General features: G+C 46.1%; 1 protein-coding gene across 1 annotated transcript in view; it reads left to right on the top strand.

Moving 5' to 3' along the window:
- The first annotated feature begins 10,793 nt into the window (after positions 1-10,793).
- The window catches only part of DMRT1 (doublesex and mab-3 related transcription factor 1), a 61,950-nt gene continuing 55,950 nt past the window's right edge, over positions 10,794-16,793 (top strand). The window contains exons 1-2 of the mRNA XM_072859423.1: positions 10,794-11,084; positions 14,738-14,921. Coding sequence (XP_072715524.1) covers positions 10,794-11,084; positions 14,738-14,921 — 475 coding nt within the window. The remainder of the gene's footprint in view (positions 11,085-14,737; positions 14,922-16,793) is intronic.

A 16,793-nucleotide genomic window follows, 5' to 3' on the forward strand; every position in this document is an offset into this window, starting at 1 on the left:
TGTGAGCAGAACAGCTGTACAAAGAGATTGAGAGAGATCAGAAACACAGGGTGATAATAAAATGAGATTTGGTTTAGGAAAATCAGAGTGAAACAACTGAGGAAAAATAATATAAGTCTGTGGGAGTGAGAGAAAGTTAGAAATCCATAATGCTGAAAGAGAACCTGCCAGAGAATGAATTAAACAAGAGTTGGCAGTGCAATGACAGCAAAAAATGGACCAGAGTTGGCAGTGTGATGAGAGCAAAAAATGGTCCATGCATTTTTTGTCCACTTCAGATGGAGCAGAGAGGCAGTTGACCCTGGAAGATGTAATGCAACTTGACAGCATTCAGGGTCAGTGTGTCCCCAGGGAGACATCGCCAAAGGCTGCCACCATCAACCCAACAAACAGCTGCTAACAAGTTGGAAGCTGAAAATAAGGAAGAAGTTTAAAAGGATACTTTCATTTTGCTAAGAGACAAATCCTGTAAGTAAGAAATTTAAAACAACCCACAGTATGTGACTGCTGAAATAATAAGCTGTACAGATGAGTTACGAAGGGGCAGCAAAGCAAAAAGGTAACAGCTAAAGGTAAGAAATTTCTCCAGGTTAGTTCTGCAAACAACGGGTTTTAGTTGTTGGGAAGCCTGGGTGAGTTTTTAAATGAATATGAGCTTGTCACCATCTCTGTCTGTTGTGTCACAAGATAATTGCCCGTTCTGGCCGTCGTACAACAACTCGTATTTGGTCAGAATTGGGTCAAGAATCGCCGACAAAGGAGACACACGTAGATATATGAAAATGGGTAAGTATGCGTGTGACTTTCTGCAAACATGCTACAGATAAGACTGTAAATCTCTCCTTCGAGCTGCGTGAACACAACCGCCCGGTGCCTTCCCGCTGTGCCCCGCTGATGTGCTGGAGAGCCCGGCTGCACCCCGGCAGGACGCTGGCTGTCCGCCCTCCAGTCACTTCTCTGCGGAGCAGGGAGACCTCTACAGACAGGATAAATCCGACACTGCTGCAAGCATGCAGAGGAAAATAAACAGACTCTGACAGAGCAGTTAGTTACTGGGGTTTGTTCTGGGTTTGCGGTTTTTTTGTTTTGTTTTTGTTTTTTTGGTGTTTTTTTTTTTTAAGTATTCTGGTATTGTTTCATTCATTTTCTTCCTCTTTTAATAACTCCCTTTCAACTGCTGACATTTCAGGCACGTACAAGCCAACATATGCGTGTCTTGATAATTATTTTCTCTAACTAACTTAACATTTAATTAGTAGCCCGCTGCTTTCTACCCAAGTTTTGTGCCTACAAGGAGGCCCAGCAGTATTCTCCTGAGATCTGGGGTCAGAAGATGAAAAAATGCTGCGGCCTGTGCCCTAGCATTGTCCTTGGAAGAAGCAACGAGCATTGCAAGACAACTGCTAACAGAAATGTAAGCTCCATAGACAGAGAAAGGAACCTCGCCATGTAACCCTCTGCTAAACCGCAAAACCCCTACAGCTTTTCTACCAAGTCAGCATGGAAGAAGTTCAGGAACCTGACATTACCTTCTAGGAAATCTCTAGGGGTAGCATTTTTTGGCTTGTGAGGAACTCATCTACTGAAGAGCAAGAGCTATTAGGATGGCTACCCAGGCTCTGAGATCTACCTCTGCTCCAAGAATTAAAAGTTTCCCTCAAATTACAGGATGATTTTCTTGAGGATGCCAACAAAATTACCTGCCATGCAACCTGGTGCAGGAGACATTTCTGGTGTCCAGGTGTGCCTTTTCCAGCTAAAGTGTTATAAACACACAAACACGTCACCCCCTGCCCCTGACCAGCAGCCAGATCAAAAGGGACACTTGCCCTAACTTAGAACAGCAGAGGATCAAGGCCAAAACTCTCTTCTAACTGCAGAAAGGTTTGTATATTATTCTCTTCAAGCCTGAAAGAAAAAGGTTCTTCAAAGGCAGGTACAAGCCTGAAAAATAGGCTATCATCTACCATGGGCCTGCCCAGGGGATCCCACAGTCTGCTGCTGGCACGCATTATTGCTGAGGAGCATGAGAATGAGCTGGGCTGGACATGCTGCTCCAACACAGAAATACTTGAGCTAAGGAACTAGCCATCCCAAAGACTTTTACCTGAAATGTAACACAGACTGCCTGAAATAGCTGATTGCCTTCCACAGGCAGCAAACCTGGTCCTATTCTGCGGCTGAGCAGAGCTGAGTGTGTCAACCTCAATGTTAAACAAAACAACAGCACAAGGATGCCTAAGGATGAGATGCTGGTGGGGTGAAGGTGGAGAGGAGGCTGCATGTGGAAATTTAGCCTTAGCTTTAAATGAAGCTTTGGGGAAAGCATGAGTCCAGATTTGCAAAAAAACATGCAACTCTTCTATCCCTGCCTCCTATACTTCTTTCCAGCACTGCCGATTGTGAGTAACCTAGTAAGTCCCTCATCATAATGAGATTGTCTTTCCCAGTGCTTCGATTACACCAAAACACAGCGCAGTGTGTGAAAGTCACTCCTCCTGCCCCTGCCAGAAGGAGGGTTGTATTAACCGGCATTTTATGGCCGGGGCACTCCTGAATTCCTGTGCTGGAACTAACAGTCTCCCTCTACTACCATCACCTTCACTAGTCCACTTATGAACTGTGATTAACAGTGCAATCTCATATGACTTGGTCTGAGACATCACTTATTTTGACCTTCTTTCATGAGTGGTCAGGTGGTGCCCCTTAGAATTTAATATTGATAACAGCAATGATTTTAGAGACCTTCTTTGAATAGGAAGAAAAAGTAAGTACAAGATATTCCTTGTAACAATATTGCCAGCTCTATAACAGCTCCTATTTTAAGAAAGGAGATGTCATGATGCGACCACATGAGTACTCCTTTTTTTTTTAAATGTATGTATGTGTGTAATTCTTATTTTATTCCCAAAGTTTGTTTTCAAAAAATGACAGGACGGATCTCACTGGAGCACATAAGAATAAATAGCTACTGGAAGTTGGTTAAGGCATGTCTTCTTCACCCAGTGGACGAGAACATCACCAGGCTGATGGGCTATCGGGTAAGCGAGCATCCAGGCAGGTACTTAAGGTATGTATCATTCAGCTGGTAGAACACAGTGAGTCCCACAGAGAGGAGTTACAGGCTATTGTGTTAAAGGATACTTGGGCAATTTTACAGATGCACCCTACTTACCTTCAGGTGCCTAATGAACAATCTTCTGAGACGTCATTATTGTGACTTCACAGAAGCTGCCTTTCAGTAGTAAAAAGGTGATCTCCATGCCTTAGCTTCTTAAAAACAGGTAAGAGAAAATAATAGCTTAAACAACCATGCAGTGAAGCTACTCTTTGTTCTCAACTTTACAGTGTGTTATCTGTTACAATTTCAAACTCTGAAGGTATTTAAAAAGATTTTACTCAGGCAACATGCATATTTGCATGCACTTACCTGGGATGGCTGAGCTGGGCTCAGAACACCTTTATTCTGGCATCTGCGAGAGACACTGTTTGCATTGGGATGACAGAAAATTAAGATGTCTGACTAATTAGTCTCCACACAATGTTCCCATCACCTGACAAGGCATCTCCGTGTCTAGACAAAGCCAGCCTAATTAAAATTAATAGCCTGACAGTTTAAGCAATTTGTAACAGTGTGTCACCTTCCTTAGCACCTTCTAGCCAATAGAATTAGAGAAACTCCATTACTCCTAATTAGCCAACGCGCATATAAGATGTACAGAGATCATCAGCTGTACCTGACACTGCTGACCGACATGCAAGTGACAGAAGAAAACTGTTACCTAAGGAAGCCAGCTAAGTGCTCTGATTGCCTGTATCCTGATAGCACTAAGCACAGCCTTACCTGAGAGGTGTAGGTCTCCTGGGACCCAGATCTCCTGGGTCCTTCCTCTGAACTGGCTTCTCGGCATGGAGGAAGGATGAGCCCCTGAGCCCTTGAAGATGGGGAGACCCAATGTCTGCAGCATTTGAGGACCACCTCTGAACTGCCCGATCGCTCGGGGGGCTCTGGGGAGATGGGAGAGGCTATGGGGCAAGAGAGTCAGGCTGACCGGGAAGAAGAAACCCTCCTTCTCAGCTTAGGAAGGTCAGCAGCTCACATCAAGTAATTTCACAACATGGGTGATTAAGTAACAGTCATTTGACTGATTAAAATATTTGGAAAAGCTCAGCTGCAGCTGGAGGCAATTCTGACACCCCCACCCCCCTTCCCCTGCCCCTCCTCAGTGGATCTGAAAGACTTCACGTGGGAAGGGGGAAGAAACATGTGCTACACTGACTGATTTTAATGGGAAGTCCCACGGAATGAAATGTGCTCCCCTGAGAGCAGAACATTATGTGAAAAAGATACTTTCTATTTATTTAGGCTTAAAGAAAAAAGAAGAAAATAAATTAAGAAGCAGCTGTTGTAACAATACTTTTGCTTCTATCAAGTGTCGGAATTAGGAGCAACAAATAATAATGCACAAATAATTAAATAAATTGGACAGCCAATAAATTGACACAGCAAAAACTGCCCCTTCAGTTACCTCAGTCAGAAGAATCCCTCACAATCATGGAGCTCCAGCAGTTTTAGATTACTGAAGATCAAGAATGTAAAATAATAAAAACTTGCACAATTTAGAAGAAAGCATAGGTAATAAAGCAAGTGCTTTATAATTTGAAATGATCTATTTGTTCCTTTAAATACCAATGGGCTTGCTCAATGAAGTGGGAATCTAACTGTATCCATTAAAAGATTAAAGACCATAAATAAAAAAGTAGCAATTAATTGTGTTGCCTGTTTTTAAGAGGTTGGAGCTTAGTTTTTCACACTCGGGCAGTCTATCAAACTCACCTCCATTACAGATGTCTTAGAGCTGAATTGATGATGATATTCAAAACTAAGGGCATTCTTTGCAGTAGTCCTACCCTGATGAAGGAGCTCGAACGTATAGATGGCTTATGTGATTCTATCATTCTTACAGTGTGAATTACAAATGTTAGAAATGTCAGCTTAATGAGTCATGCAAGAGTCTTCAATGTTCTAAGTCACTGGATCCAATTAATTTTTAAGTGTGCCTAAAATGAACAATGAAGACTGAGAAGAAGCAATCCAGTGGTTTCCCCATACTCACTTTTTAACTTCCATTTTATAAGTCGGACCTAATAATGCTTCCAAATAGCTATCCAAGTCAATTATTAACAATGATTGAAATTTCCAAGGAGCTGACAGCGTGTTCTCTTCAGCCTTTAAATCTGCAATGAAATGATCCCGACTTGCATGAACAAATGAGGAAATGGAGAACGTAGGTGTTAGTGAAAAAACGGCAATTTTTTATTTTCCTTGTCCCTGTTACTAGTAAAACTAGTCACAGCAGTGATATGACAATCATACGCATTTTTTAAATATCTCCATGCTATGTGCTTCATTGTACTTGAAAACTACTTTGTTTTTGTACTGTATTTGGCACGATGTAACAGAGTGAATTTTGTTTTTATTGTGAACTCGTGTTTTTATTGAGTACTGTGGGCCAGCATCATTGGCTGGGCTCACAACTATGAAGGGGAAGAGCCATCCGTTGTTACAGGCAGGCTTTTCTTGATTTCTACATAAATAATTTTTACCATAACCCAGACATTAGGACCATTAAACTCTAGATTATGACTAGTGTGTATCTTGCTAACAAATACGCTTTTGCTCAGGCGAGAATCTCTGGTGGCTTTTCTCAGCTGTAGCTCATCTGAAGTTACTGATATGGAGACTCCCTTTCCACATGTCAGGAGAACACCAGCCAGCAGAGTGTGAAGGAAACTCACACTTCAATGGCCATTAAGGCATGTTACCTGCTGTGGCAAGCCTGTTCTCTAATTTGGGATACAGCTGATGCTGTTCCCCGCCCCCTGCCAACACCCCTTCTTGCACCCTTTGGAGAAGGGTCCCCTGGATAGGTGTCACACCTTATCTCCCCAGTGGGTCTGGATTTACACCACGAGAAGAGAATGTGAACCGAGGGTGCTGAAGGGCGTACGCATTTTGACCCACCTTGCCAACAACCAGTGGTCTTTGCAAGCGGAGCTGGGCACAGCAGCTTTTCAGACTGATGCAGAAAGACATCCCTGAGCTCACTGGTGAGAGGCTGCGGACGCGCTCCCCAGGGACTCTCCTAACTCTCACTGAGGAAAAGCAGCAAATAGCCAAGTGGCGGCAGCGCTATACACTGCTTCAGTCCTTCCCTCAGTGAGCGTGAGCCCCTGAGAACAAGACGACAAAGGAAAAAGGAGTTGAGGAGAAGAGGACCAAGTAGCCCATTGAGGCTCCCTACACCTAAAGACCCCATGCTCTAGAAACATTTTTTGGAGCAAAGAAGAACGAAGCACTTGAAATCTTATGTCTGAATGAAAGATTCAGCTTGACTGAATGGACTTTTAGCAAAAACCATCAGTGGCTTATCAGATTTCATTGATCTTGAGTAAAGTTGCTGGTGCCAACACTCTATTATAGTATGACAGAGAAGCATCTGAGATGCCAACTCTACGGCTGATTGTAAACTCTTGTAAACATTGGGCATTTCAAGGCAAGGTTTCGCTTCAGACCTGCCTGTCCTAGGAAGAAACCCTTACCTTTTGTTGTGGCACAGGCAGTTCTAGAAGTATAACCTGAAAACAGAAAGTGTTAAAACATGAATACAGAAAGAGACCAAAAAAATAAGCTATATGCTGCCAGAAAGTGTCAAGAAAATTCTCCACCTGGAATACAAAACTTTGCCTGTGGGGTTGTGTTTTAAGAGCCAGGGGACAAAACTTCAGCTTTCCTGTAAGTTAAACGAGGTTTAAAATAAGGAATGAATGAAAGAGGAGAACGGCACAAATATACGTGAAACTGCAAAAAATGCATGGCTTATTTATGCCACCTACTGGATTTTTCCTGAAATATCTTTTCAATCGGTTTGGTTGCCACGATCATGTCTGTCACTCCAGCAAATACTTACGTTCGCATGGGAGGCTACTCGCACAAGTAGACCAACTGATATCAAGCCGACAACTCACATCAGTAAATGACATGTGTGCACTCACATAGCTCCAGGACTGGAGATGGGGGTAGATGTACACCTGTTTATTCTGCTAACTTGATGGCTGTAGGGCAGCCAAGACACCCAAAGCTGCAAGCAAGCACTGAAGTCCGGCGTTGAGGAGTTTCCCAGCCCCTGTCAGTGCCTCAGGGGAATGTGCAGGCACCGTTTCCCTCCTTTGCTTGACTCCCCCTGGCTGCCTTCGATATTTTGTTCTAATGTCCAGAGTGTTTATGGACATGTTGATGTTTTCAAACAAGGCGGACCAGCAGCGTGAATGCTTTATCCTCTGTCCCTCACCACTCCTGCAGCTCAGGCTCTGCTGGGAATCCTTAACCAGCCCTGGTGGTATGGGCTATAAAATGACCTGGCAGACTCAAAAAGATCTGCTGTGAACAGAGGGGGCAAAACCCTCTGGCTTGACCCACTGACAGAAAAAAAAAAAAATTAAACAGAATCAGATCTAGTGGGTCTCTAAGACAGACTTACAAAATGCACTCAACCCCGCTGACTTCTGTGAAACTGAAGGTCTTCACTTTCCAGACAATGGTGTCAGAATCGAGTCCTCTTTGATTTGTGACCTCTTTACTGAGATACTCAGTCATGCCAAATGTGGTGGTGGGGACATGGCATGTTCACATCTGTCCCTCAAAATCTTGATAGCAAATAAAACGTTTTTGCAAGGTTCAAGGGATCAGCCAAAGGCATGCATCGGCAAAGGACAGGTTGTCACTAAGAGATGACATTTTGTACTTTAAAGACTTATGCAAAAAAGTTAAAGCTAAAGGATAACTATCAGCTACCTAGAAAAAAAAGCAAAAATGTCATTTGTTTATTCTGATTTTTTTTTCACCAGAAACATTAATTACAGTTATTTCTCAAGGTGCCAGCAAACTGCACTAATGTTTAGTCACTGACATCATCGCTGGATTCAAATCAGAGACGCCCAGACTTACACTAAATGAATGACTACGATTTCCTGAAGACTTGCAGTGAGATTGCTCTGATTTGTGTTAGAACTGCTGGCAGTTTATAACCATCTCCTATTCCTTCATGACTCCAACGGATGTCAAATCCAGTAATGTGTTGTCATCCTCACCAAACACCCATTAAAAGAATTTGAGACAAACATTACACACTAAAACCATACTCAAAGTGCGACCAGAGCTAGCGAAACCAAAGCAATTCATGGTTAAAGGATCGACCGCGTACTTGTATTCATCAGGCATCTAGGTATTTTGGTGGTATTCATCCAGAACACAAAATACTAGATAGGTACTAACAACATTAATATTTTGTTCCTCACCAATTGGTTCTGTAACATTATGGATAATACAGATCTGTGCAGTTAGCCTGGAAAGCAGGAGTAGAAAATACCAGTTATGTGAAAGACAGCTGAATTAATGTTCTTCTTGGAACTGTTGCACTTTTTGCATCTTGTGATTCATCTCTGAGCTTGGCTGTCCCACTTAGTTCCTAGTGAAAAGTCATATATAAGCAGCTGGCGACTGCTACTATTTCTCCTTTGTCTGTCTTTGCCTGCTTTACGCACTGTGCTTCTCTTTTCTCTTTTTTCACTCCTTCCAGTTTTTCTGTTCCTCCTCCTGCTGTCATTTCTGACGCGCTTTTTCTTCTCCTATCTTTTCATACCTCAGTTTGTTTGTTTTTATTTTATTTTGCCTTTCTTGTTCTTTTGATTTAGGCTCCTTTCATCTCCGTTTCAATTTGAATTTTCAATTGAATTCAAGACAATTTGCATTTGAGCACCTGAAAGCATCCCTACACACAGAACTTCACAAACTGGAGTTTCAATTTCAAGACTCCTAGCTAGACAGCAGCTTCAGAGCCTGATCAACCCCCCTACAAGTTGAGAAGATCTCAACTGATTTTGTTCAGGGAGGAATTTAATATTTCAATATAGGAGGCTAAGCAAGCCTGCCTGCATTGTTCACCTCCTTAAGTATTAGTGATATATGCCATTAGGTGTATAGGCAAATCATATTTTTGTTCCACTAAACATTGTATTCACTTCTCCTCTTTTGCAGGAAAATGTGCACTTATCGACATCAGAAATGTCAATCCCAGCAAAGTGATGCAAGGGAAAAGCTTCAGTTTCTGCAAGCCGAACGCTTGTCATGCCCTCGCGCCAAGCCCACGCAGCTTCTGCTGGTGCCTCACTTGAGGACCATCTGACTCCTTGAGACTGGGGCTTAACGGAGGTGTTTTAACGTGGTCTCTCTGGAGGCTGGAAAGCGCCATAAATGCCTCCTACGTTGTACCATGAAGGAAAAAGTTCTTTGAATGTAATTTTGTGAATGCTAACGGGAAGCATCAAGCAGCAAGGATCTGGGGCTTTCTTCAGGTTGGGATAGGCAGCGATTGTTTCCGGCAGGGAGGCTCAGTCTGAGCAGAATTAGGTGGGAGATAGCTGATCTCGAAGAGAGAGAAGCTTTCCTTGGCTTCTTCTAGCAGAAATAAATTTCTACCTACTGTAACTTATTACCATCTGATATGTTGAGTCATGAAGCTGGGGTTATAGAAATCTTTATGCAATCTTTATAAATCAGCCTCACATAATCTCAGGCGCTTTCTGCTTCATCTCTGTTGAGTCACTCATTTGACAGTTGTCATTCATCTTAGATTGAGCTGTAATTTAATAGTTTCATTTCAGCATGAAGATAGCGTCATCTAAAGTTGAGCCTGGAAAGATTTAAAGGTGTAACAGAGGAAATATTAATACTGTAAATAATATCTGTAGAGCTGCATGGGTCTATAAATCACATAATGCCAAGTTGGAAGGGGAGCCTATGTAAAAAAGAAAAGGAAAAGCATCTTCTCCTGTCCTCCTCTGCAGAGTATACCCGCTCTGGCCACCGCACCTGCTCCAGAGGTGCTGGTCACCGAGTTGTCACCGCAGTCCGTCTGTATTTGTTGGGATCACCTGGCCACGCAGACATTGATCGAAGTGTGTTTATACCCGTTTAGGGGTATGAGCGTAAGATAACCTGCGAACAGGGGACGTAGCCCAGCAAGGAGCCAGAAGCCTCACGAAGGACAGCAGCTGACCTGCAGCAACTCGGGTGTTCTACTCGGGGGTCGCACCTCTCCCTGGGCCAGGCCATGTTGGTCGCCTAGCCAAACCCGGCCTACCCAACCCAGGGGAACACAGGGCTTAGTAGCGGCCTCTCCGCATCCCGGCTTGCTCCCTTAGGCCACGGCTGGCGACACCGCCATTGCCGCGGCCTGCGCCGCCCCGCAGCCCCGGCACTACGGGCAGCGGGGCCGCAGGGCTGCGGGGCGGCGGCGGAGCCGCCCCTGAACGGGGCGTGGGGCGCGTCGTCGTGCGGGGCCTGCGGCAGCGCGGCTGAGCCCTGCCCCGCGGGCACCTCCAGCACGAAGCCGGGGCTTTGGGGCTTCGGGGCTTCCCCGGCCGAGCACCCACCGCCCCGCCGCGCACCCGCCGGCGGGCCGGGGCGGGAGCCACCTCTCCCCGCCGTGCGGCCGCCTCAGGCCGGGCTGGGCGGGAGGGAGGAGCGGGGAGGGAGGGGTGGCCGCTCCCCCACCCCCGGCGCCTGCCCCGCGGGGGAGAGAGGGCTTCGCGGCCGAACGGACCGGCCGGGGGGGGCCGCGGCGGGAGGGGCGACGCCGGGCTGCCGCCGCCCGCCAAAACGCGCGGGGTGGCGGGACGGGACGGGGCAGAGCCGCGCCGACCCCTCTCCCGGCTGCCCCCAGCCCGCCGCGATGCCCAGTGACTCCCCGGCCTTCAGCAAGCCCCCGGACGCCGCGGGGCCGGGGGACAAGGCGGGCGGCTTCGGGAAGGCGGCGGCCCTCATGGCGGCCGCCCCGGCGGACGGGGTCGCCGCCGCCGCCGCGGCGGGGAAGAAGCCGCCGCGTCTGCCCAAGTGTGCCCGCTGCCGCAACCACGGCTACTCCTCGCCGCTGAAGGGGCACAAGCGGTTCTGCATGTGGCGGGACTGCCAGTGCAAGAAGTGCAGCCTGATCGCCGAGCGGCAGCGGGTGATGGCAGCGCAGGTGAGCCCCGCGGGGCGGCCCCCGCCGGCCTCCGCCGCCTCGGCGGGGTCTGCCCGGGGTGGGCTGACCGCCCGGCGTGCTGCCGGCCGTGGGGCCGTTCCTCCGCGCCCGGAGGGGATCGGTGCCCGCAGGAGCCAAGCGGCCGGCGCCGCGCCGTGCCGCGGTGCGCTGGGGCAGGGCGGCCGCGGGGGAGCCTCGCCCCGGGCTGGAGCCAGACCGCCGGCTTCCTGCAGTAATGAGGCCGTTCGCTATCCTTCTCTTATGTTAAGTTTTCGTTTTGGTTTTTTTTTTTTTTTTCCCCTGCCTAAAAATAGGAGAAGCCCTGAAGGCGTGTAGGATTTAGGTCCCGGTGAGCTCGCAGCGGTGGCGGGCGGCAGCGGTGGCGGGCGGCAGCGGTGGGCGTTTGGCGCTCACCTCTGGGCGCGCCTGAACGCATCTGCCTCTGACAACGGGCAAAGCCGGAACGCGCTGGCCGTCCTGAAGTGCGCGGGTCTGTTCTAAAACCTTCAGAGAGGAAGACTTCTAGTTAACGTCAAACTGCCGTTTTTCAACTTGTTTTTCACTAGATAATGAGTAATCTAGGCAGCTAATTGGTTAGCGAGAGTATTTTCCGCTGGCGGTTTCAGATTCGGTATAGCTGCTTTTCCTGATGCTAGGTGTCTTTAGTTGCGTGCATTTCTAAACAGACTTTTTTTTAATGGCGTTGTTCTTATTTTGCATAGAGCGGCTCTGTAAATCGCTGTATAGCTGGGTCGTCTTAAATCTAAACGAGGACTTAACAGTATTTCCAAGAAACGAAACTGCATCCATTTCTGTGCAGGAATAACTTTTTTCGTTAGGTAGTCACAACTCTTTGGCCGTATAAATGACCGCTGTATTAGTCCTTGTGATCCTTATCTTGCAAACTTAATTAAGACGAGTCTAGGAGTGTAATGGCTAGTAGTGTGCTTGAGCTCTGAGTGGGGTTCCACGTTCTCGTTCCTGCAAATAGTCCCTTGCAGACAAATTAATTGGAAGGCGTTAGGACTACTGGTGCAAGTAAAGACAGCGATATCAGACCCACCAACCCAGTTTGCAACTAATGTGCGCTTAGAGCTTTGTGATCCCGCATGAAGTGAGTGTCCCACTGACAGACTTTAAAAACCTTAGCAGCCTTGGATTAAATCCTTCCCTGCTTTTTTATTTGACTAGTCAGTGCAGGTACACTAAATGTCCTCTGAACGCACTGGGAGCTTTAGTTCATTTAAATAATTCCTCCTTGTTGGTGGCATGGCAGTCCAGAAATTGTTGTTATGCCCAGGTTGCATGTGCTTTCTCTGCCTGGTGTGAACCATGGAATAATAAACGTGGGTCTCTTTGCTGCCTGCCTCGGGGGAGGGAGCACGAAAGGGGGTGTTGCCTGCGCAAGTGTCCCCTTCTGCACACTGTTCTGCTGTCCAGCAGCTTTATCAGGCGGTGCATGCCTTCTGCTAGCAAGTCCTGGCGGTGACCCTCCTGGGGGTTTTCTCTTCCCTGCCTAGTATTTGAAAGTGGCTTTGAAAGCCTCCCTAACCGAACCTTATCTGTGTAGGAGTTACACATTGAAAGTCTGTCTTTCCCCCTTTTGATATATTTCTGCAATAAGCCCCTTGGCACTGGTGGAATTTTGCAGGTCAAGGTTATTGGCTTGTGAAGTCAAAGCTACCCGTGGTGTTTGCAAGTCTACACCCTCTGTTTGGGATGTCTATTGCAAGAGCTATGATTATTTTCTCTAATGGTACTATGCATCTGTATTAGAAAAATGTTGCTGTTGAACATGGAAATGGAGGGAAATACTGTCCAAGTTACCCAGGAGAATTTCCAGCAAGAAAAGCCCATGATCTTAGTCTGTAATCTGGGACAGATTTCCAGGGTTCAAATACAGATGCAAATCAGTCACCTGGCAAGTTGCAGGGCAGGTAAAGCCCCCAGCATCATGTTTACTGCCTGGACAACATGTCATACTTGGCATGGGAGCGTGGCTGTGCAAAACTGATCTGCCAGTTCAGATGAAGCAGAAAGGGTCCTCTGTATCTTCAGCAAGCATGGAATGCGGTTTGTTTGTACCCATGTCCAGACTGCATAGTGCCTTTGGGCTTTGCCAGTGCCAGCTAAGCTGTGGAATAACATCAATGTTGGGAAAGAAATGGGGAACTCCTGCTGCTCCAGGCCTGGCCAGCTGTCTGCTGTGTATGACACTGGCTGAGATACTCGCAGGGTGGTTCCCTACATTTGCCGTGCTTCTGCCACAGTAGCTGTGTACAGTGTACTGTGCAATGAAATTCCCTTGAAGGGATAGATTTCCAGCAAAGAGCCAGCAAGGGAGCCCAGCAAGCTTGGAAAGAGCAGCAGATTGCAGGTATAAGCCCTCATAAAGAGATGCTTTATATTGATGAAGAGACACAGCAGAGCCTTGCAAGCAGATGAATTTCTTATCCCCAGCAGCTGTGTATCAGCAGAGAGGAGGGTGGTGACTCTATGCTTTTCACAGTATGCTTTGCCCAAGAGCAACTATGTCGGGTGAATACAGGCAGCTTTTAATGTCTTCATGTGGCCTTGTTGGAGGGAGATGTATATAGCACCAGCATTTCATACATTTGTTCATATATGATCCAGACCTGGACAGGCTGGATCGATGGGCTGAGGTCAATTGTATGGGGTTCAACAGGGCTAAGTGCTGGGTCCTGCACTTGGGCCACAGCAACCCCATGCAACGCTGCAGGCTTGGGGAAGAGTGGCTGGAAAGCTGCCTGGTGGAAAAGGACCTGGGGATGTTGGTCAAGAGCCGGCTGTATATGAGCCAGCAGTGTGCCCAGGTAGCCAAGAAGGCCGATGGCATCCTGGCTTGTATCAAAAATAGTGTGGCCAGCAGGACTAGGGAAGTGATCATGCCGCTGTACTTGGCACTGGTGAGGCCGCAGCTCGAATACTGTGTTCAGTTTTGGGCCCCTCACTACAAGAAGGACATTGAGGTGCTGGAGCGTGTCCAGAGAAGGGCAACGAAGCTGGTGAAAGGTCTGGAGCACAAGTCTGATGAGGAGCAGCTGAGGGAACTGGGGTTGTTTAGTCTGGAGAAAAGGAGGCTGAGGGGAGACCTTATCGCTCTCTACAACTACCTGAAAGGAGGTTGTAGAGAGGTGGGGGTCGGTTTCTTCTCCCAGGTAACAAGTGATAGGACGAGAGGAAATGGCCTCAAGTTGCGCCAGGGGAGGTTTAGACTGGATATTAGGAAATTTTACTTCACTGAAAGGGTGGTGAAGCATTGGAACAGGCTGCCCAGGGAAGTGGTTGAGTTGCCATCCCTGGAGGTGTTTAAAAGACGTTTGGATGAGATGCTTAGGGATGTGGTCTAGTGGTGGTCTTGGTAGTGTTAGGTTTATGGTTGGACTCGATGATCTTAAAGGTCTTTTCCAACCTATACAATTCTGAGATTCTGTGATTCTATGTTTGGACAGAAAAAGGGGCTGGTTTCAAGTAGCTTTCCTTTATATCCTACTCTACCCACTGGCCAGATTGTGACGTCAACACCGTGGAGAGTACTAAGAGGAAAAAACAGCCTTGAGTCTTTCACTGTTGCCATTATAAATTGTGCTCAAGCCAGAGACCATGCCCTATGTCTGTCTTCTTGTTCCCAGGTTGCACTGAGAAGGCAGCAAGCTCAGGAAGAGGAGCTGGGAATCAGCCATCCGGTGCCCCTGCCCAGTGCCCCCGAGACGTTCGTTAAGAAGAACAGTGGTGGCAGCTCTTGTCTCTTGTTGGAAAACAGCAGCCCTACGCACTCGACGAGTACAGCCATGACAGCAGCTGGCACACCGTCAGGTAAAGTGCTGGGAGAGCGATGCTCACTGCTTGGGGCAAGGGCTGACGTTTCTTACACCTGCCTGCTGTTGCACCTCTTCCCCTGCCTGCAGCGGCGGGGCTGTGGAGAGTCCCCTCTCCAAGATTGGTGTTGCACTGTTGGGACAGTTAGCAAAAGGGAAGAACCCAGGATCAGTCTTTCATATTTTAGTTTATTATTTTTACTTGAAAATCCAAATTAGCTTGGTATAGACTGGCGCTGTAATTGAATTCAGTAGGGTATATACGTGCAAGTAGAGATTTATGAGGAGCTTTTCTCCTTTCTCCCAAAATATGTGCTCCTGCCACAGTCCTGGCAACTGTGTGTTGGCTGTCTGTGTATCTTCTTCAAAATTGGAGAGTTTTCAGCATTGTATTGGAGCCAAGTATGTAGGTAATGTTATTGACCCCCGCAGCAGAGAGCCGCCCACCTTACATGACTTGATGTGGTGGTACATCTGTTCTGTGTGGCCAGGTGTGATGAACTACGAAAGACTGGCGCAGTCCTACCACTCTACTACACCTTACTGTATTGCATTTAACCCTTGTAAAACAAACAAACAAACAAAAAACCTCAAAACCAAAAAACAAACAATATTTGTCTGCAGATTCAGTAAAACCATGGCTAAGCACAAGTAAAGGCGCTGAAGCGAAGACTCTAGGCGAAATGCTTTTTCCTATGCAGAGCTTATGCCTGACAGATACAGCAATTGAATATGTGTAAAAATGAAACTGATGTAATTGACATCTGCTGTATAGACAGAAAAAAGAAAAAGGCAAACAAATGTAGAGTATCGGAAAAGGAAATTTCATTCATTTTTAATCGTCTGTGTTGATGTCAATAATGCAGGTGGTATTATTGACATGTTGATGTCAATAATACAGTAATACTTCTGTGTTAAAAAGGTGCTTCTAAAGTGGACAATGCCTTGCACTAACTAATAAAAGGACAGTGCATATGTGTGTCTGTCAAACAACATCACTCTGTTTTGCAGGCCATTTAAAGCCTTGTCAGATGGATTTGTTGCATCCATTGCAGACAGGCAGTTTCAGACCCACGTGGAGGAATTTCTTTGGGAAGCTTTTAGAAGAACTGGTTGATAAAACAATAAATAGCTTTTTATTAGCTTTTTTGTTTTCATTATTGCAGTCATGTTAGTGTCACCTTTGAATCGATGCAATTACTCCTTTCATATTTGGATTACTGCATGCTTTGTCTATAGACATGGAAAAAGCTGGCTAAAGATTAAAGTAGTATATTAAGTAATGTATAGAGATCGTGTGTAACTCAGGAGAACAAGAAAACCCTTGCTTATACAGAAAGGCCAAAAAATGAAATTGTCTTACTGTCAACAAAATTTGCATAAGCTTTTATCTTAATGTTTTTTAAATGTCAGTGGAGGTATTTAATTTATTAATCCCACTTTAATAATTTCTTATTAACTGAATTAAATTATGGTCTTTTAATGAAAAACATTCATTAAACAAGCTAAGGGAATTCACATGCTTGTATAAAGACTAATTTTAAAGTAATTTGAATTGTTTGAAAATACTTGGTCAAAGCAATTGTAAGTGGTTTGCAGTCATCTTTCTTACAGTGGATTTTTCTTTGTGAGCAATTAAAATACATTGTTTCTCAAGCATTTTACTAAATAACTGTGTGTGGGTGACAAGATTTAAAATACACAGCTTCATCTCCAGAGAGAAGGTGTGATTCCAGCCAAGAATCAAGACAGGGCCAGCTTCGTTTACCAGAAATGGAAGAATCTGGGAATGAATAGGAAATTGGGTTCATAATTTTGTTTTTAGGCACCTAAGTAGCAACAGAAATTCATGCTTAGCTCGAAAGTGACT

Source organism: Ciconia boyciana, chromosome 4 (genome assembly GCF_034638445.1).
Source record: "Ciconia boyciana chromosome 4, ASM3463844v1, whole genome shotgun sequence".
Taxonomy (NCBI): domain Eukaryota; kingdom Metazoa; phylum Chordata; class Aves; order Ciconiiformes; family Ciconiidae; genus Ciconia; species Ciconia boyciana.